The sequence below is a fragment of the Phoca vitulina genome, unplaced genomic scaffold (assembly GCF_004348235.1).
Source record: "Phoca vitulina isolate PV1807 unplaced genomic scaffold, GSC_HSeal_1.0 scaffold34, whole genome shotgun sequence".
NCBI lineage: Eukaryota > Metazoa > Chordata > Mammalia > Carnivora > Phocidae > Phoca > Phoca vitulina.
This window is the reverse complement of record NW_022589737.1, coordinates 18,888,229-18,910,506: the sequence shown is the minus strand read 5'-3', so window position 1 is coordinate 18,910,506 and position 22,278 is coordinate 18,888,229. Positions and strand designations below refer to the sequence as shown.

The following is a 22,278-nucleotide window of genomic DNA, read 5'->3' as shown; positions in this document are numbered from 1 at the left end:
TCCTGCCCTCATGGGGTTCACATTATAGTTGAAGATTAATGTTTAAAATGTGACCCCAGGGGCGCCTGGGTAGCTCAGTCATGAGCATCTGACTCTTGGTTTCGGCTCAGGTCATGATCTCAGTGTCACAGGATCGAGCCCCGTGTTGGGCTCCATGCTGGGTGTGGAGCCCGCTTAAGATTCTCTCTCTCCCTCTGCCCCTCCCCCCTCACACTCTTGCATGCTCTCTCTCTCTCTCAAAAATAAAATAAGATAAAATAAAATAAAATGTGACCCCATTTAGGTTAGAAAGAACCATATATGGATGTGTTTCTAAATGAGTTGGAAATGACACAAAGGATATAAAGATGAATCTGACTTCGTCCCTACTCTTGTGGCTTTCAGTGGGTAGGAAGGATGTTCTTAACTCAGAGACAGGGACATGGGGAGAGGATGGGCCCAGCCCGTGTGCCTGAGTCCAGAGAGGTGTGCTGGGACATAAGGTAGAAGAGCAGTCAGACATTACTGGACTGGCAGAAAGAGTACTAGATGATTCTTTTTCTCTTTTACACATGCATTTTACAAACAGAGAATATACAATCATTAATGATATACTATCGTACTATCAACAACCCAAAGAGTTCTGCAACCACATGGCTCCATGAGAATTCAGCAATTATACATTCCTCAGTGCTCATCTTGATAAGTGTGCTCTTAATCCCCTTCACCTGTTTCACCCATCCCCCCAACCACCACCCCTCTGGTAACCATCTGTTTGTTCTCTATAGTTAAGAGTCTGTGTTTTGGTTTGTCTCTTTTTTTATCTTTGCTCATTTGTCTTGTTTCTTAAATTCCACATATGAGTGAAATCATATGGTATTTGTCCTTCTCTGACAACTTATTTTGCTTAGCATTATACTCTCTAGATCCATTCATATTTTTGCAAATGGCAAGATCTCCTCCCTTTTTACGACTGAATAATATTCCATTGTTTCTCTTTCTCTCTCTCTCTCTCTCTCACTTCTTCTTTATCCATTCATCAATTGGTGGACACTTGGGCTGCTTCCATACCTTGGCTATTGTAAATAGTGCTGCAATAAACACAGGGGTGCATATATCTTTTTGAATTAATGCTTTCATATTCTTTGGGTGAGTAGTGCAATTACTGGATTATATGGTAGTTCTATTTTTAATTTTTTGAGGAATCTCCACACTGCCTTCCACAGTGGCTGCACCAGTTTGCATTCCCACCAACAGCACATGAGAGTTCCTTTTTCTCCACATCCTCACCAACACCTGTTGTTTCTTGTGTTTTTTATTTCAGCCATTCTGACAAGTGTGAGGTGCTATCTCACTGTGGTTTTGACTTGCATTTCCCTGATGATATGCATCATCTGTTGAGAATCTGTTCATATGTCCATTGGCCATCTGGATGTCTTCTGCCCATTTTTAAATTGCATTATTTGTTTTTTGGGTGTTGAGTTGTATAAGTTCTTTATATATTTTGGATACTACCTTTTATCAGCTATGTCATTTGCAAATATATTCTTCCATTTGGGAGGTTGTCTTTTAGTTTTGTTGATTGTTTCCTTTGTTGTGCAGAAGCTTTTTTTTTTTTAATGTAGTCCCAATAATTTATTTTCACTTTTGTTTCCCTTGTCTCAGGAGACATATCTAGAAAAATGTTGTTATGGTCAATGTCAGAGAAATTACTGCCTGTGTTCCCCTCTAGGATTTTTATGGTCTCAGGTCTCACAGTTAGGTCCTTAGTCCATTTTGAGTTTATTTTTGTGTGTGGTATAAGATAGTGGTCCAGTTTCATTCTTCTGCATGTTGCTGTCCAGTTTTCCCAACACCATTTGTTGAAGAGACTGTCTTTTCCCACTGCATATTCTTGCCACCTTTGTGGAAGATTAATTAACCATATAAGTGTGGGTTTATTTCTGGACTTTCTATTCTGTTCCATTGGTCTATGTGTCTATTTTTTTTTTTTTTTTTTTTTTGCCAGTACCATACTGTTTTGATTACTACAGCTTTGTAGCATATCTTGAAATCTGGGATTGTGGTTGCTCTAGCTATTCAGGGTCTTTTGTGGTGTCATACAGATTTTATGATTCTTTGTTTTAGTTCTGTGAAAAACGGTATTTTGATAGGGATTGCATTAAATTAGATCGCTTCCTTCCCCTTATCTCTTTATTCTGCAGAGCACTGAATGCTTGTTCAAGCTGTCACTTACTAGCTCTTTAACTTCTGGTCTTTGAGTTTCAGTTTCTTCATCTGTAAAATGAAGAGAAAAATTTCTGCCTCAAAGGGCCATGAGGATCAAATCAAAAGACACAGAAGAGAGCTTTGCCATCTATAAAACATTGTGAAAATACAAAATAAGCTTATTACTAATAAGGGGCCAGATTGAGGAACCAAGTTTTCAAGTAAAATTTTCAACATGCTTTAGAAAGAGCTCTCTGGTAGGGTATAAAACATGCTCTAGAGAGGGGAGGCTAGAATAAAGAGACCCGTCTGGGTTGTTGCAGGGGCAGAGGTAAGGGGTGATGAAGGGCATTGGCAGTGGGGATGGACAGAAGGGACCCCCACGTGCAAGGGGGTTAGAGAAGAAGGCGGCAGTGATGACCCTGAACTTGTAGTCTGAGTGACTGGGAAGAAAGGATGACGTGAACCACAATGAGTAATTTGTTTATGTGTTTTTCAGTATTTATTGAGTACATGTTTTTCCCCAGGCATTGGTCCGGGGGCCTGGAGCACATCCATGAGCCCTACACTTAAGTTCCCTGCTCTCATGTGCGTACATTCTGGAGGGGGGTCCTGCATCTTTGCCAGCGGCTAAAATGAGGTGTCCATAGCCCAGTCCAAGGATGAGCTTGAGTTGACATGATCTGAAATGCAGACAGTGTGTGTCTGTCTACAGGAAAGAGAATTTACGTCTAGGACAGGTCTCTGAAAATGTTGTAAGAATTTTTTTTCTTTCGTACTTTTCATTATGGAAAATTTCAAACATGTATAGGTGTAGAAGGACTGGTGTAATGAACTCCCTTGTATTACTCAACACACAAAGCAGGGTGAAGGGAGGTCCTGGATGCCAGAGGATCCTGTGGGTAGGAACGGAGGCGGGCATGGATGGGCCACAGGCATGTTGGATGAAACGGCATGCAGCGAATCCTCAGTGACTTCAGCAAGTGCTCATCTACTGCTGTGATGTCCCGGGGCCTGGATGAAGAGGCCAGTCTCCTCTGAGGATGGACCATTTTGCACATCTAACCATCCATACCTTCAAGGACGGATTTGAGGCAGTCAACCAACCAATGGGTGGGTGGCGATGCTCTGCCTCCTGGCGGATGGTGTAGGTGATGACAGGCCCTTACGGACCAGCTGGCTTTCCATGTTCAATCCACACCTTCTTCAGTGACTCACAGAGCTTGTCTGGGATAGGTGGCTTTGGGGCCAAAGATACAGACATTCCCATCAAGCATTATTAAGAACGGCTCCTCCAAGCAGAGCAACAGACTCAAATCTACAATAAAGAAGCTTCAGCATGGATGTGGACATTAGTGTGGGGACCGGGCCAAGCTAGGTTCTAGCAAATTAACTTGGCTAGAAAAAAAATTAGCTCTAGTTAAGCAACCACAAGGAGAACCTAGAATGAATCACTCATGTTTAAAATTCTGCCCTAGGGGCGCCTGGGTGGCTCCGACGGTTAAGCATCCGACTCTTCATTTTGGCTCAGGTCATGATCTCAGGGCGGTGAGATCGAGCCCTGCAATGGGCTCTGTGCTGGGCATGGAGCCTGCTTACGATTCTCTCTCCCCCTCTCCCTCCGCCCCTCCCCCACTCCCTCTCTTAAAAAATTAAATAATTAAATAAATGAAATTCTGCCCTAGGCTAAGGTTATTATTCATTGGCCTTAAAGACAAAAGTGCAACATTATTGACTGAGGCCCTTGTGGGCTGATAACAGCCAGTCTCCGGGGAAGAGGCCTGCACTGCTACCAGCATCTCTGCAAGACACTGGGTATTCTTTGGTAATGAACGTGCTCCCTCAACGCAGGAGGCTGGTCACACATCCAATCCAGCTGAGGCTCCAGGACCATATGGTTGTACCCTCTACTCTGGGGGACAGAGTTCTCATTGGCCCCTGGACCAGACTGTTCTGGCCAGAGCCTCCCTTCCCAAACAGCTTGTCTTTGGACTGATTTCCCTATGACGGGGTCCCCTCGTCCCCAGGTTTTAAAAACAAGCACTAAGATTCCAAAACAAATTTCCTTCTGTAAAAGTTAAAACCATCACAACGTTGGTGTAGCTCTTACCCTCGAATCTTTCTGCTTATGATCTGCAGCTTATAATTACATATCTTTGCTAAGAAAGTATACTGTTCTGGTAAACTGTAAACCATGAACAAAGAACTTCTAATAAAGCAAAAATATTAAACAATTTTAAGTGTCTCTCTATATAAATATAGATATATATAATTTTTCCCCTAAATAATCTATTCTGGACAGTGTACGATAATAAAAAAGCACTGAACTAGTGTTCAGCAGATTCTGAGGGAAGGGTCAGCCCCTTGTGCTTGAACATTGAACTGTTAGATTAGATTCACATCTGAAATAACCAGGGCACCAACTCTCACTCTGAGGTTTCCCCTGAAGGGAATGAAAAAGTCAGAAAAGGTAAAGATCATGCGACCAGCAGTAGAGAAAATTTGAGGCTCTGACCCTGCCCCGCCCTGCGAGGTCACTGGGTCCCCAACTGGTCTCTGCATGCTGGGTAACAGAAGGAAGACTGCCCAGAAGATTGTTTATTTTATACTCTTTTCTTGCACAATATCCATCTTTCCAGACTATTCTTCACTTCAGGAAAAGATTAGGGCAGCCTCCCGATGCTGCGTGGTGGTATATCTTCTAAGTGATCTATGTAAAACCCATCTTTTTCAAAACTGACAGAACCATTCTCTCCCAAGGTTCAACCTGCCCAACGTCATCAAGCTTCCCCATCCTTCTCTTGACACTGAGAAGAGTCCAGAGGTTTTAATATTCACTGATGCCGTAGCAAGACTGCACCCGGTGTTGGAATCAGCCTCGATCCTAATTTTAGCTCCTAGATCCACTAGCTGGGCAACCTGAGGCAGATTTCTTAACCTCTCTGAGTCTCAGTTCCTTCACGGTGCACAGCGATAGTCTCCATCTCATAGAGATGTGAGGGTTAAGTGAGAAATCCGTGTCTCATGTGTCGAGCACACAGAAAACACTCCCTATTAGCTGTGGCTGCTATCATTAGCGTGTATAGTATTATTAAAAGGGCAAGTGGTTGCTTTAGTCATGTGGCAAACTGATGACCTGCACAAAATTTTGATTACATTCTTTGTATACTTCATACTGAGGGAGTAAGAGCCGTTATACATTCAATAAAAGAAATGGATTCTGTTAGACAGCTGGTTTACAGACTCATCTTGGCCACTTATCAGCCACCAACCTTGGCAAGTGACTTTCTCTGAGAGCCTGTTCGTCTCTTTTCCAGCTGGACCAATCATACCTGCCTCCCGGGTCTCACTGAGCTGTTGAAAGGGGACACAAGATGGCCCGTGTAAAGTGGTTTGGAAAAGGTTTCAATACTATCCAGATTGAAAGGTATTATTGTTGGTCTGTGGGAAGCTGAGCTTCTGTGAGCATATTTTGATTTGCATTTGGACTTGGGGCCAGGTGTAAGAGACACCAGTCTGCTCATTCCTGCAACACTGGAACTTTCCGTAGGTGTTCAATATGTTGATTTATTTTGTTGAGAAACCAGCTAGGAATCTTGAACCTCTCCTTTGTCTCTCTCCCTTCCTCCTCCAGGGTTTGATTTTTCCTCCCACATAATTTCATTTCACTGTTGGCAGCCACTGTGGATTTCGCCTATTGTGAGAAGAATCTGCTCACGTTAAGAGGCCATCAGCCCGGAACACTGAAGCAATCACCACTCTTCTGTACTTGGAGGAGTCAGCATGGGAACTGCTTTCTGCGGCAGACATCGCTCTGCATTGGAAGGGCAGCCTGCAAAGGAGCGCAGAGCACAGATGTCTGACCCTTCAACAGACTTCACCACAAGGGGACAAGTCCAGAGTCCTCGATTCCTGGCTTTGGGGCCTCCCTGGACCAGTTCCTGCCCACTTCTCCAGCCCCGTCTAGCCTCTCCGCCCTGAGTTCACTCCTTCTGGGATGTCTTCTCAGTTTCTCCAGTGTGCTGCCCTCTCTCTCAAATCAGGGCACCCCCTTCCATCACCGTGGGTATCCTAGCTCCAACCCCTTCACCATCGGGATTTTTCTTTCTAGGTTCGCTTATTGGTCTTGTTGCCGGTAAGTGGCGTAGATTCTGTGTTGGCTGAGCTTGTATGAGTCCCGGGGGCATTTTCACCTTGCCTGGCAACAATGCTCCCTTTCCCTTCCCTCCCCCTTTCAAGTAGACTATTTTTTAGAGCAGTTTTAGGTTCACAGCGAAATTGAGGGGAAAGTACAAAGAGTTCCCACACATTGCCATATGCATGACTTCCCCCATTATCAATATCTGCCCCCTCCCCAGAGTGGTACATTTGTTGCAGTTGATGAACTTACACTGATACATTGTCATCACCCAAAGCCCATGGTTTACATTAGCGTTCACTCTTGGTGTTGTATGAGTTTGAACAAATGTATAACGACACCAATTCACCACTGTGGTATCATATAGAGTCGTTTCACTGCCCTAAACATCCTTTGTGCTCTGCCTATTCATCCCTCTCTCTCTATCTCCCCTAATCTCCAGCAACCACTGATCTTTTTTACTGTCTCCATAGTTTTGCCTTTTCCAGAATATTATATAATCGGAATCAATCATATCATATGTAGCCTTTTTAGATTGACTTTTTTCACTTAGGAATATGTAGTTAAGGTTCTTCCATGTCTTTTTGTGGCTTGATGGTGCATTTCTTTTTAGTGAGGAATAATATTCCATTGTCTGGATTACCACAGTTTATTTATCCATTAACCTACTGAAGGATATCTTGGTTGCTTCCAGTTTTTGGAAATCATGAATAAAGCTGCTATAAACATCCATGCATAGGTTTTAGTATGGAGATAACTTCAACTCCTTTGAGTAAATACCAAGGAGTGTGATCGCCATATCAGATGGCAATAGTATGCTTAGTTTTGTAAGAAACCATCAAAGTGTCTTCCAAAGTCGCAGTACCATTCCCCTGCCCTTTTAAGTCACAGCCTAGTCCACTGTGCCAGGATATAATGCTGACTGCTTAGGCAGAGAGCAGCCCAATTCCTCGTGCCCAAAGGTCTGAGATACACTGTTGTGGATGTGTGCATGATCACCTTCCAGGGCTGCTTCCTCTGGTTCGTACTCAGTTAACCAAATGTGTGTGATTGGTGTGCTGAATGGGGGCAATTTATCTTGCACCCAACTCACCTGCTGTTATGAGGGCCATTGAAAGCCACAGAAGTGCCGCTATATGTTTGCTACACGTGTGTATGTAAGAACAGGGAAGGTTATCTCTTCTTTGAAAACAGCCCGTGACATTTTCACACCATCCCACTGTCTCTCCTTCCCCTCTTTCCTGCATCCCTCTTACCAACTGGCTGGTCATTCTTCTCTATTCACTGGAATTTGCCCCCTGACTCAGTTTCCCTTTTCTCTCACCACCACAAGACCCACACTTGGGCTTCTCAGGTCCTTGACCTTCTCGTTTCTAATGAACTTTCCCTCACTTTCCTCCGGCCACTCATTCCCATCAGCCCACTCAGAGCCCCCACTTCAACAGAATCTGGAGTCCTAAGAAATCTCAAACAAGTTTCAAACAAGTCACTCTCTCAATATCAAAGCCTATTTGTTCAAATTCACCACAATCCTTTGAATTCAGCCCCTCTGATCCCTTGATCCCATCTTTATCTCATGGTCCATCAGCCCCCTCCTGTTTCCTCAGCATGCCTCATTTAATGTAGATCCTAGGGTCCATCTTCCCATCATGCCTTGCATTTCCTCCTGTTACTTACTCCTCCCTGGCAAACCCCAATCCTGGCTGAAGATCCTCCTGCCTCGTCAGTGCCTGTCCTGAGCAGACCCAAGTTGCTGATTGACAACCACACCATGAGGCTGACTGGCTTCACTTAGAGCCACGATCTGAAACTGTTCAGGGGTACTCGCTCTCCTGACAAATCTGCCACGGATCCTAGTTACTGTACCTATTTTCTGAAATGACGTTTCATACCTTCTCCTGTCTTCAAACCTCCCACATTCTTTCCCCCAGTCCCAGCTAATGAGGTAGCCTCAAGCTCCTTGAGATTAGAGCAGCCAGAAGGCAGCTCCCTCATTTGCTCACAACAATCTAGAAACACTTTGAATTTGTCCCGGGCTTCTGCTTCTCTTCTACCATAGGGGTGAAGCGTCTCCTTGCTAACAATAATATTCCTTCCCTGGGCTTGGGATAGGCTCACTTCTCCAGGGGTTTGTTCTCCAACTATCACATCCTTCTCCAGAATCATCACTCCTCTCCACTGCATTCTTCCTTTTTATTTTTGTTTCTTGGGGCCTGGGATAGGACCAAAGTGGGAGAGTATAATTTACATGAAATACACATATATTTACATAAAATAACATGAAATAACACCCCAGAAATTTATTTTGCGCTCTGTCCTGGTCCATCCTCACCCCCACAGGCAACCATCGTTCTAATTTTCTATCACCGTAGATTAATTTTTCCTATTTTTTGACTTCATATAAATGAATTGTATAGTATGTACTCTTTTGTGTCTGGCTTCGTTTGTTCAATATAATATTTTTTTAGATTAATCCATGTTGTGTAGATCAGTAGTTTTTATTGCTGAGTGGTATTCCATGTGGGATTATACCACAATTTGTTTACCACTCGTGGATATTTGGGCTGTTTCCAGGATTGGGCTACTATCAATAAGGCTGTTCTGGACATTCCGGCACAAGTCTTTTTTGTGGACATATGTTTAATTTTTATCTCATTTCTGGTTGTAGGATGATGTATGTTTAACTCCATAAGAAGCTACCAAAAAGCTCTTTAAAGTGGCTGTACCATTTTGCATTCTCATGAAAGCAATGTATCCAGGTGCTTCACCTCCTCCTCAAATTTAAAATTGTCTGTCATTTTGATTTCAGTGGTTCTAGTCATGTGAAAGGTGCTAGGACAGTGCTTGCTTGGCATAAAATTCACCCTCAGAAGAGGTTAGCTGTTGCTCTTATCAGAGCAAGTGCTCAAACCTTTTAAATAAAGGGCATCTAAATTCCTTCTTTCCAGTAGTCATATTTCACTCTTCTTTTTGTTCAAAAGCCCTCCAAAACCACATTATAATAACACCCAGTATTGACCACACATCTATTTAAGTATTGTCATATTTAAATAGATGTTCATACATCAATAGATGTCTTGGTTTCATGAAGAGGACAAGGCAGAGACATCATCAGTGTCTCCCAGGGTAAACAACAAGTGCTCAATAAATAGCAGGGGTTTGCTTTTCTCCTGCAGCTGCCAGGAGAAAACTCCCTCTACCGGACTTTGCCCTGGGATCTGTCCCCATACCCTGGGGACTACTTTCTCTCTGGAGCTGGGCAGCCCCCATGGGGGCCTCAAACCTTGCCCTTCTGACAACAGGTCTGCAGGTCTCCACGAACAACACCTTCTCCAGTCCGCAAATCTGGGTGTCCCTTCCTGGGCACAGCTTCTTTCGGGGGTGGGAGGAGGGACTCTGGATCTGGGCGTGGAAGTGCGCTCAGGAATTGAGGCCTGAGCTGGGCCAGGCAGTTTTGGGCTCTGGGTCTCAGATGCTCCTGAGCCCGCCCCCCAGGGAGGGAGAGAGAGGGATGCACTCCTTTTGGCAACGCCTGCACCCCAAGTCCTCCTCCCATTCTTACGTTTTTCTCCGCCCCCTGACCACGCTTAATTACTTCCTCTAGGTCCCTCCCTACTGGCCGGGGGACAGGTGCCGGCAGCAAGAACTCTGGGCGCAACAGCGCGCTCCCTGTGGCGACAGCACTCGGCGCGGTGGCTGGCGCGCGGCGCGGGACGGTCCACGATGCTGGAGAACGGCTCCTTCTCCAACTGCTGCGAGGCGGGCGAGCGGGCTGTGCGCCCGGGCTGGCCGGGGGCGGGCAGCGCGCGGCCCTCCGGGACCGCCCGTCCTCCCTGGGTGGCGCCCGCGCTGTCTGCCGTGCTCATCGTCACCACCGCGGTGGACGTCGTGGGCCACCTCCCGGTCATCCTGTCGGTGCTCAGGAACCGCAAGCTCCGGGACGCGGGTGAGCGCTACGCCCGCTGCTGGGGCGGACCCTTCCCTGGCGTCCGGTCCGATCCTGACCTCGCCATCGGTCCCGGGCGCCCCTTTCCCTTTTCGCGAACCTCGTCCCCAAGTTGGGTCCTGTGCTCAAAAGTTTGGCAGAGCTGCTGCCTTTCCCCGACGTGCGGCTCTGGCGCCCGCGTCTCGCCGCTGCCCGGGGCGCACTGGGTGCGTCTGTGCCGCGTGAATTGAGCAGTTTTTCTGCGCACTTTTTGGCAGGGCGCCCGCTCTGTGGGAACCCACGCGGCTGGAAGCTTCGGTCATCCAAGGCGCTCCAGTTTGTGCGGGTCCAGACGGTGCCCCTATCCGGCCACAGGAATCTCAGGATCTTTAACACCTCTCTCCCTCCCTCTGCAGTGGGTCTTGAGACAATGAAGCCCCCGGGGGAGTTTGTCAGAAACTTACCTCCAGGTGATCTGAAGACCCATTTCCAACCAAGAGAGTGCAGATGCAGAAATCTGCAGGCTCTCCTCGGGTGGAACTACATTGCTTTGGGATGACGTGGTCTTTTCTGAAGATAGGGAATTCGTGGGATTAAATGAAGATTAAAATAATGATTTGGCAAAATAGTGTTGCAATCGGGAAAAGTATTTTTCCCCTTTCTGTGTACTCTCCTTTCAATGTTTCCATTCCTTAGGTCCGCAAGGGAACAAAACCAGAGGGAGGGAGTCTCTGAACTCTGACCCTGAGAGGTCACTGGAGCATGCTGACCATTTCAGTGTGGGAGGCTCAATGGCCTGTTTTCCAATTTGTAATTTTCTAATTTGGGTGTTAGGGGCAACTCAAATATTAGAGTGAATTACAATAAAAAGACAACAGCAGAAAGCCAGGCTTGTCTTGTCTTTAACCATGCTTTTCTAAGGAGCCCCAGACCATTCAGAAAGGCCAATTGTAGTAAATGGGCATGTGTATACTTTGTGTGGCTCTCTGACTCCAGTGTATTTATCTACAGAACAACAAAAAATAAAAATATGAGCTTCTGTTTATAATATGGGAAACAACACTATCAAGTAGAAACAAGCTTTCTAACTCAGTCATTTCAGGAGTGGTGGTTAGTATCATCTGGAATACCTTTTTCAAGATATTGTCATGTCCTTTGGCTAAAAGCTTATATATTAGGGAAGAGCAGGTTACGGCCAGGGGAAAGTTGTAGTTGATATTTTCGATTGAATCGCCCCTTTGCAGCGGCCACAAACACGAATCTCCTGCACAGAGGCAGGAAGGAGGCAGGGCTGGGCCCCCCAGATTCTGACACCCAGCCGCTTCTCTCCCTGACTAACCAGGTGGGGTAGGCTATGGTTCCCTGGTCAGTAAAATTTGAGCTGCCTGAGGTTGGAGAGGTGGTTGAGGGGGGTGAGTACAGCTTCCTTTTACCTGAGGCAGATAAGCAGCTTCTCCCCTCCTCCATCTGAGGAGGGCTGGCCTCTTCTGTGCTCCTAGTGGGGCGCACAGAAACTCTACGGATTTGGGAGCGTGGCCCGGGTGGGTACTGAGCTTTCAATTGCTGGCCCATCCCCTGTTCTATCCTTCCTGCCTCCTGTTGAGTCGGCTACAGCCCAGCACCAGAAACAAATGCTAACACTAGAGCTAAATGACATTAATTCCTGACACATTGGTGGCCGCTCCAGTCATGCAATTTAACCAGCTTTTATTTGACTGCTGGCTTTATTGATAACATTCATGAAAAATCTACTGTTGACTTCCGTTAAACCTTGGCAGAGTGAGATTTCAAAAGATGCTTAAAAACTGAGAGCCCTCGGAATTTGCACTCATTCCGCTAGGAATCAAAGCGCTCTACGGAGAGTTTAGAGTGACTTTAAGAAACCCTCATCTGAGACCTTTCTGTAATTAAGTCTGGTTCCTTAATTCATTGCTAATAAGAAGATAAGACTATGGCGAAGGACACATAACCAAGGCACACAGCCCATATTAAGATCATAGACCTTTCTTAGCAGGCGTCAGTATCCTTCACTTGACTATGACAAATGCACTTCCTCTTGTCATCCATGACAGGGGTGATCCTGATAGCTGGGTGAGTGGTTAGATGAATCGTCCTTTTTCCCAGGACTACCCCTGTCTGTAGCTTCTGTTGCTGCATGTGTTGGGTTGACTTTTTCAGAGATGACACTACAGAAAGAGAGGGAGGGATGGAGGGAAGGTGGGAGACAGATTCAGGGCATTGACCCAACTTGGAAGGTAAGACCAGGTGTGCGTTTCACTCTTTAGTGTGTGCTTCCTGGGGACCTGTCGTATTTAGGGCTCTCCTGACAGGGTCTGAGGACATTTCCTGTGCCTGCCATGGCCACGCTTGCCCTGGTCTAGACTTAGCCAATAATAATCTCTGTGTTTTTGGTTTTTCTCTCTTCCTTTCCCCGCTTTTCTGGAACCTTCCCCCATCAAGTTCTTTCTCTCTCTTCTGTGTTTTCACTGTTTGTCTCTTTCCCTTTAGCCCACACATGTACACCCACACACAGGCACACACACACAAGGGTCTCTGGTGTTAAAAAAAAAATCTTTCCTTGATTTTATGTCTTTTTTTTTTTTTAAGATTTTATTTATTTGAGAGAGAGAGAGCTCTAGCTAGGGAGCTCAGGGCAGCAGGGTAGAAGGGGAGATGGGAGGGAAAAGCAGACTCCACACTGAGCAGGGAGCCCAACTCAGGCTGAATCAATGGACCCCAAGATCACGACGGGAGCGGAAGGCAGACGCTCAACCGAATGAGCCTCCCAGACGCCCGGATTTTAGGTCTGTTTCTGAGTTCATCGCTACTCTCTCCTTCCCTTCACAGCCAGACATCAATTTCCATGCACTGACTACCTCCTTGCTTCCCATTTCCTCTTCAGCGCTCTGGAGACTGGCCTCCAAAATGCCCCTCTGTGCAGTGTGTGAGCCTCAGGCCCAAACCCGCCTCGAAAACTTCCATTCCTTTGGCTTACCTGATGCTAGTTTTTGGGTCTCCTTCTTTTCCTCTCCTAGACACCTGACCCCTGGGCGTCATTCCTGGTTCCTTCATTCCCCAAGTTCCCATGATGTTTGCAGTCTGATATTTCTCAATATTCCCCTTTCCTGCCCTCTCTCCTCTCACTGCCCCATTTTACACGCTCACCATCTCTCTTAAAAAAAAAAAAAAGATTATGTGACAGAGAGAACGAGAGAGAGCACAAGCAAGGGGAGGAGCAGAGGGAGAAGCAGGCTCCCCACTGAGCAGGGAGCGGATGCGGGACTCGATCCCAGGACGCCGGGATCATGACCTGAGCCCAAGGCAGACGCTTCACCGACTGAGCCACCCAGGCGCCCCATGCTCACCATCTCTGGGACAAACTCTGTCCGTAGTGTCCAGACGGCTTTCCCTGCTTCCTCCTCCAGCAGCGGACGCCATCCCATCCGTGGCTGCCCTCTGTGTGTACAGCATGGGACTCCGAGCACTGCTCACACAGCCCTGCTCACACAGCCCTGCCCCGGCGCACCCGCCCAGCGCCACAGCCTCGTCTCCCTCCTGTCATCCTGCTTGTGAGCTGCTGCCGCTGCCACGCCATCCAGCCTCCTATGCCCTGCCTCATCTTGGGGAGCTCCCTGCCTCTTTTCTGCCAATGAACCTCCTCCAGACCCCTTCCTCAACTCCCCTCTGTGGCTGTTGACGTCGCTTAGTAATGGCAAGCAGGGCGTGGGGACCGTCTCCCGCCTCCGGCTTCCATGTGCCCTCCCCAGACAGCACCCGCCTCACCAGGCTTGTCCAGTTCCCTCTCTGCCCACCGCACCGTGAGTCTGCTGAGACCCGAGGCTTTGATTCCCTTTCGGTCCACAGAGCCGAGTACATAGTAAGAAATAAATACCGGTCTGTTGAGACAAACTGAAAACGGACAAGGCACCAGGAGAGCAGCGGGACAGAAGGAATGAATCGTGCGTCACGAGGTGGGGCGGAGTCAGTTACAGCACTCAGCACTGCTCATGCCACCAGCGGAGTCCTCACGGAACTGAATGGCTTCCAGCACGAAAAGCCCATGGCACACCTCACCCTTGTCCTTGCACAGAGGTGTGCCTGCTCCCGTTGCTCCTGTGGGGCTAGCTGTCTCCAGCTCTGCCTGGCCTCCCCCAAATTGTGCCTCCCTACCTCCTTAGGGTGTTTGCCCCCTGCTGGTCTGGTCTGAGATTGCCTTCCGTTTGGGCTGCCTGTAGAATGTGAGCCTCCCGCCATTACCTTCGCCATCCAGACAGTTGGCTACACAGAAGAGAGCTGAGAGAAACATGTCCTTACTGAAAGGTCGAGGTAATCTCCGTTAGCAGAGGAGAAAGTCCAAAGAGTATCAGGTATTCCTGGCCCTTGGACACAGTGCCTGATTTCCCAGGCTGTCGGGGAGGTGTTTTGAGTGAGTGGATGCAAAGCCATACCTAGGACAGTTGGGTGATATGTAAAGAGAAAGGATATGAAATACTTGACATTGGGATTGCCCAGAAAAACACGGAGGATTTGGTTGCTGAACACACAGGTCCTCGTCCAGAGTCTGCCCTGTCCTCTGGGCAACCCAGTGATGCTCGGTCTGCACCATCTTTTGCCTGGAAGCAGCGACTGCATTGCAGGCTTCCTGATGGGAATTTTCAGCCCAGCAGGTGTTTTGCATCCCCAGTCAGATTGGAGCAGAGCCCACCTTCTCCCCTTGCTTGCTGATTGAGGGTGTAAATGATGAATGAATAGATAGACTCTTTCCGGATAAAGGCTCTTGGAAGGCTTGGAGGAAATACTTAATAGACCCACAGTACCAGTGCTCCAGGCATTGTAGGGTAAGGTGGAACTCACTTCGTCCGAGTTTTATCCTACCACTGACCACTCATGGAGACGCCACTTGGTGACCGGTGTCTTTTGACCCTCTCAGCCGGCGGGGTTTGGAGTGCTTGTTATCAGCTGAAGACCAAACTGGGCTAACTTGGATTCCCTCCCTGATGTGGCTTGAGCTCTCCACTTCAGGTTTCTGCTCTGAATACTTCCTTATCTCTTCACCAAGCAAAAATGAACACATTTTAAATCCCATAATTATGTCTTTAGCTGAACAATCAGGAAAGCTCATAATCCTCTTTAATTCTTCCCCTGTAGCTCTCAGTAGCCCGGGGGTATGAAGACTTTCGTGTTTGACTGCCCTTTTTTTTTTTTTTTTTTGAGAAATTGGGGCTCTGTATTTAGCATGATATATCACAAAACTCTGAAGATACCAATGCCACAATTAGGTCTTACGATTTAAAAAACTTCTTGTTGAAAGAGTAGAATTTAGGGAGTTGAGAAGTAGAGTCCCCAGTACTCAGGGAGTTTCCACCCTAGAGGCAACATCCTACCTTCTTCATGGTCCTCCCTGCACTGTGACTTCTCCTATCTTATCTCCCAGGGATTGTAGTCCAATGTTCGGAGTCTCTTTCTTGTTCTTTCGACACAACTAATAATATAAAAGCAGCAGTAATAAATAATAGCTAATATTACTGTGTGCTTATTACGTGCCGGATAAAATCTCTCCCATTTAGAAGAAAGAGAAAAGAAAAAAGACTCTGTACAACCCCCCCCCCCCCCCCCCCCCCACCAAAGGGATATCCCTTTGCAAGTACCACTCCATTTCTTTCCTTCTCTTGAAGCCAAAGCCGATTGGGAGAGCAACCTACAGTACAAAAGTTTATCCTCCAACATTGGGCAGAACCGTACCCTTGCTAATACCACTCCTGACCTTCTAACTGCCAGGTTTAATGGGCGCGCTTTCCTCTTCTTTCTCGCTTTGGGGGATGACTAAGAAACTCTACACCCTTGCCCTTGACATTTCTTTTTCCTGATTTCCTCCTGTTTCTCTTCTTTCTCTGTTATGGCCATAGGCAATTCACATAATCTGAGTGTCAGTTTCTTGAAATGGAAATCACCCGATCAACCCTAAACCCTAAAGAATTCTCGTGAGAAACAATTCAGTCAATTTATGTAAAGGCACATTATAAACTTTAAGGTGATATACCAATTGTGGTTTTGTTGTTAGTGTTAAGTGTAATTGAAGTAATAAAATGCTACTGTAAGAGTCTCCAAATGATCTCTGGTGATGATTATGGAAAGATTTTGTAATAGGCATCTCAGTTAGTCGTAAAAAAAATAGATGCTTATGCTCTTAAATACGTTCTCCTCTTTTAAGTGGTTGAAATACCCCCATCCTGATTTTGTTGACACGATTAGCTTGCTTTGCAGGCTTTTTTGTTTTAATTAAAGCAAAGTTACATTTCAACTCGGCCCTTACATGATTCATCCGCACTCTCTAAGATTTTCACAAATAATGTAATTTTAGTGGAAAACAATCTCTGCCCTCAAGGAATTTGGGAATCAAATTAGGAGCTTACTTTAATATAAAAGTGCCTTGTTTTTAGTATTTGTAAGGAAATCAAGTTCTTAACAAATAATCTGCCTACTGATTTCCAATGCTTATCTCCAGAAAGTAACTGATAAAAATATTTCACTTTCGTTTGGAGATTACTAGTATTTCCTATGCCCTTCCTTTCCCATACGAATCCCTTTTGAGAAAAACAGCATTCTAAGAAGGAAGCAGGCCAGTGGCAAGGGTCTTTGTGATTTTGTCCTGCCCCTTGGTGAACTTTCCTGCCTGGCCAGCCCTATCCCCAGGCCGTCTTAGCTCTTCCCCACTGTTCCCTTGTCCTGGCCTCTCTCCTGGCTCGGCACACTGAAGGGCTGGCTAGCTGCTGATTCTCTTGTCTGTTGACCCAACAGCCTTGTTGGCATCTCGCCAGTGGGGGCCATGTCTTTGACCCATCCCTGCCCATGACCCATGCCCAGACAGGGTAGGCACTCAGTATGTTTGAGTAGGTAAAGGATGGAAGAAGACCCCAAGGCACAGGAAGTTTACCCCTGTTAGAAATGATAGCTTATCTGTTGAATTCCCGTTTTTAACCTTTGCCATATCTTATTTTTATTTGTTTAATTGACTCCTCTGAGACCAGGAGCTTTGTAAGGGGAGGGGGTATGCCTCTCGCTCACCATGTTTCCTTCGGCCTTGGCAGAGGCAGATCTAGTCCCTAGTAGATACTCAGAAATATTTGTTGAAGAAATGACTCCTTGACTATTTATTTCTACATTGGCTTTTAGCTCAGTGACCAAGGACAATTTAAATTCAACACACTCTTTTTCTGGGCCTGCTGGGTGGGCACAGGGAGGAGGGGCAAGGGTGGCTTGAACTTCTGGAATTCTCCTATCTGATGAAGACTAGATCACTCAAGGCTTGTTGGCTCCCCCCCCCCCCCCCAGGGTTACCAGATCCTTCTCAAGAAATAGATTTCCTGGAAAAAAAGGAAAGAGGAAGCAAGGAGGGAGTGGATTGTGGAGCGATGTGCTTTGTGTAAGAATGTTAAAAGGGAATTCCATATTAGTGAACAAAGGCCTTTTGTTGAAGGCTGTCTCCACTAATACACCCTGTCTGGTGGAGGCAGATGGAAATAAGTCACGCCAGGACGTGTGACATGAATATTCATTAGACGCCTGTGCATAGCAGGATGAGCAGTGCTGTGCGCATCCGGATGGGTTTCTCACCTGTCTGGGGAATAAATGGATAGAGAACTAGATCTCCCTTGACTACCATCCAGACAGGACCTGGCTTCTTACAGATGGGAGACAAACAAGAATTTTATTTGCCTAATTTGGACTGGTGTCAAGAAATCTGGGAGACGGTACGATGTCTGGGCAGATGAACCTACAGTAGGAACTGGTTGATTTCAGCCTTCTAGAAACAGCCGGAGTAATAGGGGAGGGTAATTGAATCACTCTCGACGTGGAGTTGAATGTGTTCTTCCCACTATTTACAAGCTGCTTGCCAGCCTCTGGGGCATTATCGGAGATGAGCCACATTAACACGCGGAGCTGGACTGGCTTTCGGGGGAAACGGCTGGCTGATCTAGCACCCGCTCCCAGCAGCCCTTGACTTTCTCTGCACGTGCCTGCCAGTGCCAACAGCTTCTTTGCTGCTCAACCAGGAGCCCAGAGGGCCCTGCAGGGACCAATATTCCTGTGTCCGAAAGAAGTGATTTTCTTCCCAGAAACAACCAAGTGGAATGCGTGTAAACAAAAGGAAGGAGGGCCCCCAAAGAACAGGAGGGAAGCAATTAAGGAACAGTCATGGAGAAAGAAGTTTCAGGAACTTGCCCAACTTCGAAGTGGCAGAACTGAGATTACCCGGGTCATCCCACCTTCAAGCACCACGTCCCAATGTCAAAAAGACACATACAATTCTGGGAAGAGGCAAGGGCTCCTGATCCAGCTGAGAACAAGAACTTTGAGAGAGGAAACGCCCCCCATCTTGAGACCAGGTGAGGTCTGCGTAGGAGAGTCAGAGACTGACATCCACCAGTGGAGATAGTAAACAAGACTGGGAATTCAACGGAAAAGCGGGAGACCCCCTCCGTACCTGGAGCGGGTCCTCAGATGTGCGTTTCTTGCCTGGCTGTACCGGACAGAAGGAATGTGAGGGGGCTTTACCCCACTCATAAATAGATCCCTAACATAGTTGAAGGGGAAGGAATCCAGCATTTCAACCTGAAGCCAGACTCCTTCACACCCCATCTCTATATGAATGTCTTGAGAGACAGGAGAGCTCACCACCTTGTAAACACTTTAATTGTCCAAACCAAGGCTGCCTGGGGGGTCTTCCACGTTCCCACCCCCACATGGAGTGCATCCTGTGGAATGTTCTTTGAGGTGTGGTGAATGAATGTGTGTGCGAACAGGGGAGGGCTGGAAGCAGCCATTTCTCTGCCTTGTGGTTTTATAACTGTAATCGTGGAGTCTACCTCACCTGAAGGCCTGACTCGGGGGAGCCCCCAGCAGGGTGGCTCTGAGCCTCCCTTTTTCTCTACCCCCTTGAAGCCAGACCGCAGCCTGGCCTCTCCGATTGCTGCGTCTTTTGGAACCTTTCCATCTGCCTGCTGCTTTTGTACCCCCGAGGTGGTCACATCAGCCAATGCAGTATGCAGAGCACACGCAGAGCCTGGTGGTGGTGGAGCCAATGTCCTTAGCTCCACGAGAAGTCCCTCCTGCAAATCATTCCATCTCCCCTCTGGGTCCAGCCACTGTAGGGCTGGCAGCTCGTACCTCACCATGCGGCAAGAGGCCAGAAGACTTGAAAGACGATGGCTGGTGCCTCCTGCGTGCCTGGGGGCCTCTGCTGGCCAGAAAGGATAGCAGCTCTTGGGCATGTAGTAGGCGCTCAAAGCAGACACTTGGTGAATGGAACGAGTAGCATCAGGGATGGAGCTTCTCATGCTCTGAGCTCTATTTTGGCCACACTTTCAGATTCTTGGTGCCTTCTTCATGAGTCAGCGTTTGTTTTAGAATCCAAATGCTTTAGAAATAGAAATACTGGATTTCTAAATTTGGCTTTAGTCCGGCTCTTCCCTAGGATTCTGGCCCAGAAGCATATTAATCAATGGATGTTGCAGTTTCCAGAGGCTCTCTCTCTGGCTCCTGAAGCGCTCTCCGGCTAGAGGACACTCCATTCAGAGGAGGGAGGCAGTTCAGAAAGCTGGAGAAGGTGCAGGCAACCCAGGAGGCTGTGAGGCCCCACAGGACCAGACTCTCTGCCAACATGGCAGCCTGGCTGTGAGCGTAGGCCCTAGACGAGGGAGGCTGGGGAATGTCAGAACGCATGGTTCCTACTCCCAAACCTTTCTTCCATCCCACCTGCAAAATGCAATTCACATTTAGAAAACTGAAATAAAGACACTTAGAAAGTAGCCTGTTGGGGTGCCTGGGTAGCTTGGATGGTTAAGCGTCTGCCTTCAGCTCAGGTCATGAGCCCAGGGTCCTGGGATCGAGTCCCATGTCAGGCTCCCTGCTCAGTGGGGAGCCTGCTTCTCCCTCCCTCTGCTGTTCTCCCTGATTGTGCTCTCTCGCTCTCTCTGTCAAATAAATAAATAAGATCTTAAAAAAAAAAAAAAAAGAAAGTAGCATGTTGACCAGTGTGGGAGAAGGTTTGCATCTTCTGTCAGAGAGATTTGTAGGAAGGTGGAAGTATGGGCGGGGAGGGGTGCTAGTGAAGCCACTTGCCTGATTTTCAAATGCTTCTCCCTTAGAATCCTTGCTGGAGTGTAAATGATACAAAAGTCCTGAGCATCTGTGCTTATAGTGAAAACAGTTATCATTCGTGAGCACCCACGATGCCCCCAGGACTTTGCCCCATTATTTGATCCTCACAGCTGTAGTATAAAGTACGAGGCATTATTCCCATTCCACAAATGAGAAAAATGAGGCTTGGAGTGTTGGAGCGCTTGGGTAACTTGCCTGAGCCACACAGTGAGTAGCAGAAATGCAGTCTGAGTCCTGAACTCCGCGTCTCGAAAAGCCACTAGGTCTCCAACCCCAATGCTGACAGTAACGTGGTTACTTTTACGTGACTGGATAAAGGTAACTGGATAAAGGGTAGAATATTCTACCAGCTAGGAATTGTGGGGTCTCTTGTTGACTCTTGCCCCCTCTTTCCTGCTCCAGGCACTTTGCTCTTGGTGAGTCTGGCATCGGCTGACCTGGCGGCGGCCTCATACCCATCCCCACTGATCTTCGCGGCCATCTTCCATGACGGCTGGGCCCTGGGCAAGGCGCACTGCGAGGCCAGTGCCTTCGTGATGGGCCTGAGTGTCACTGCTCCGTCTTCAACATCACTGCCTTTGCCATTAACTGCTGTTGCTACGTCTGCCACAGCGTGGTCTACCAGCAGATCTCCCGGCCCTGGCACAGGCCCCTCTACATCTGCCTCGTCTGGCTCCTCACTGTGGGGGCCTTGGTGCCCAGCTTTTTCACGGGGTCCCTGGAGTACAACCCGCGCATCTACTCCTGCACCTTCATCTAGACGGCCAGCACCCGGTACACGATGGCAGTGGTGGTCATTCACTTCTTCCTCCCCATCGCTGTCGTGTCCTTCTGTTACCTGTGCATCTGGGTGCTGGTGCTTCAGGCCCGCAGGAGGGCCAAGTCCGAGACCAAACTGCGCCCGAAGCCCAGCGACGTCCGGAGCTTTCTGACCATGTTCGTGGTGTTTTCGATCTTCGCTATCTGCTGGGCCCCACTGAATGGCATTGGCCTCACTGTGGCCATCGACCCAGAAGAAATAACTCCCCAGGTCCCGGAGGGGCTCTTTGTGGCTAGCTACCTCCTGGCTTATTTCAACAGCTGCCTTAATGCCATAGTCTATGGGCTCCTGAACCAGAACTTCTGCAGGGAATACAAGAAGATTGTCTCAGCCCTCTGGAACCCTCGGTGCTGTGTTCAGAATGCTTCCAAGGGCAGCCAAGCTCCACCTGTGGGGAATGCCCAGCACCCTGTCCAGTTATTCACTCTCTAGCTTGGGTCACCGGCGGGGAACCAGATTCATGAAACGGTAGGGGGAGATCTGCTCCAAGGGTGAGATCGGGCAGCCTGCTGGGCTACGCGGTCCTGTTGATGTGACAGCCCACAGTTTGTGGAACTTCATAGTGTGGACAAGAAGCCCGTCAGCACCATGGGTTCAAGCTGGTCAGGGGAGGCCTACAGGTGAGCATAGCCCCGGCCCTGGCAGACACTCTCTCGGTGCGCTGGGGGGCTTGGCGCATACTCAGCCAAGGAAGGGACAGAATGAGGACAGGCTTGGGGCAGAAGAAGCCAATGACTTCCTATGAGCTGCTCTCTCCTCCTGCTTGGGCCTCCTTGCTGCTTTTTCTCTCTTCCCCAAAGGGCAGCCGGAATGGATAGCTTCCTGTTGGCAAGTGTGAAAGAACGAGCTCTGTCATGCTGGGAGCCAGGTAGCTCTGCGGGGGCCGCAGGAGGCTGGTGTGGTGCAGAGGGCACGTGTTATATTGACTCTCCCTACACTAGCATACACACACACACACACACACACGTGCGTGCGTGCCTCAGGTATCTGGAGCACGAAGTTGGCCTGGCTTCTCCACCATGTTCAAGCTGTGTGACTTGGGGCAGG

The 22,278-nt window shown here is 47.9% G+C and overlaps 1 protein-coding gene across 1 annotated transcript; it reads left to right on the top strand.

Annotated features, from left to right (window-relative positions):
* Positions 1-10,048: 10,048 nt before the first annotated feature.
* MTNR1B (melatonin receptor 1B) lies at positions 10,049-21,663 on the top strand. Its single transcript, XM_032426219.1, is given in 3 exon segments — positions 10,049-10,271; positions 20,814-20,963; positions 20,966-21,663. Coding segments are annotated over 3 exon segments (1,071 nt in total).
* Positions 21,664-22,278: the final 615 nt, after the last annotated feature.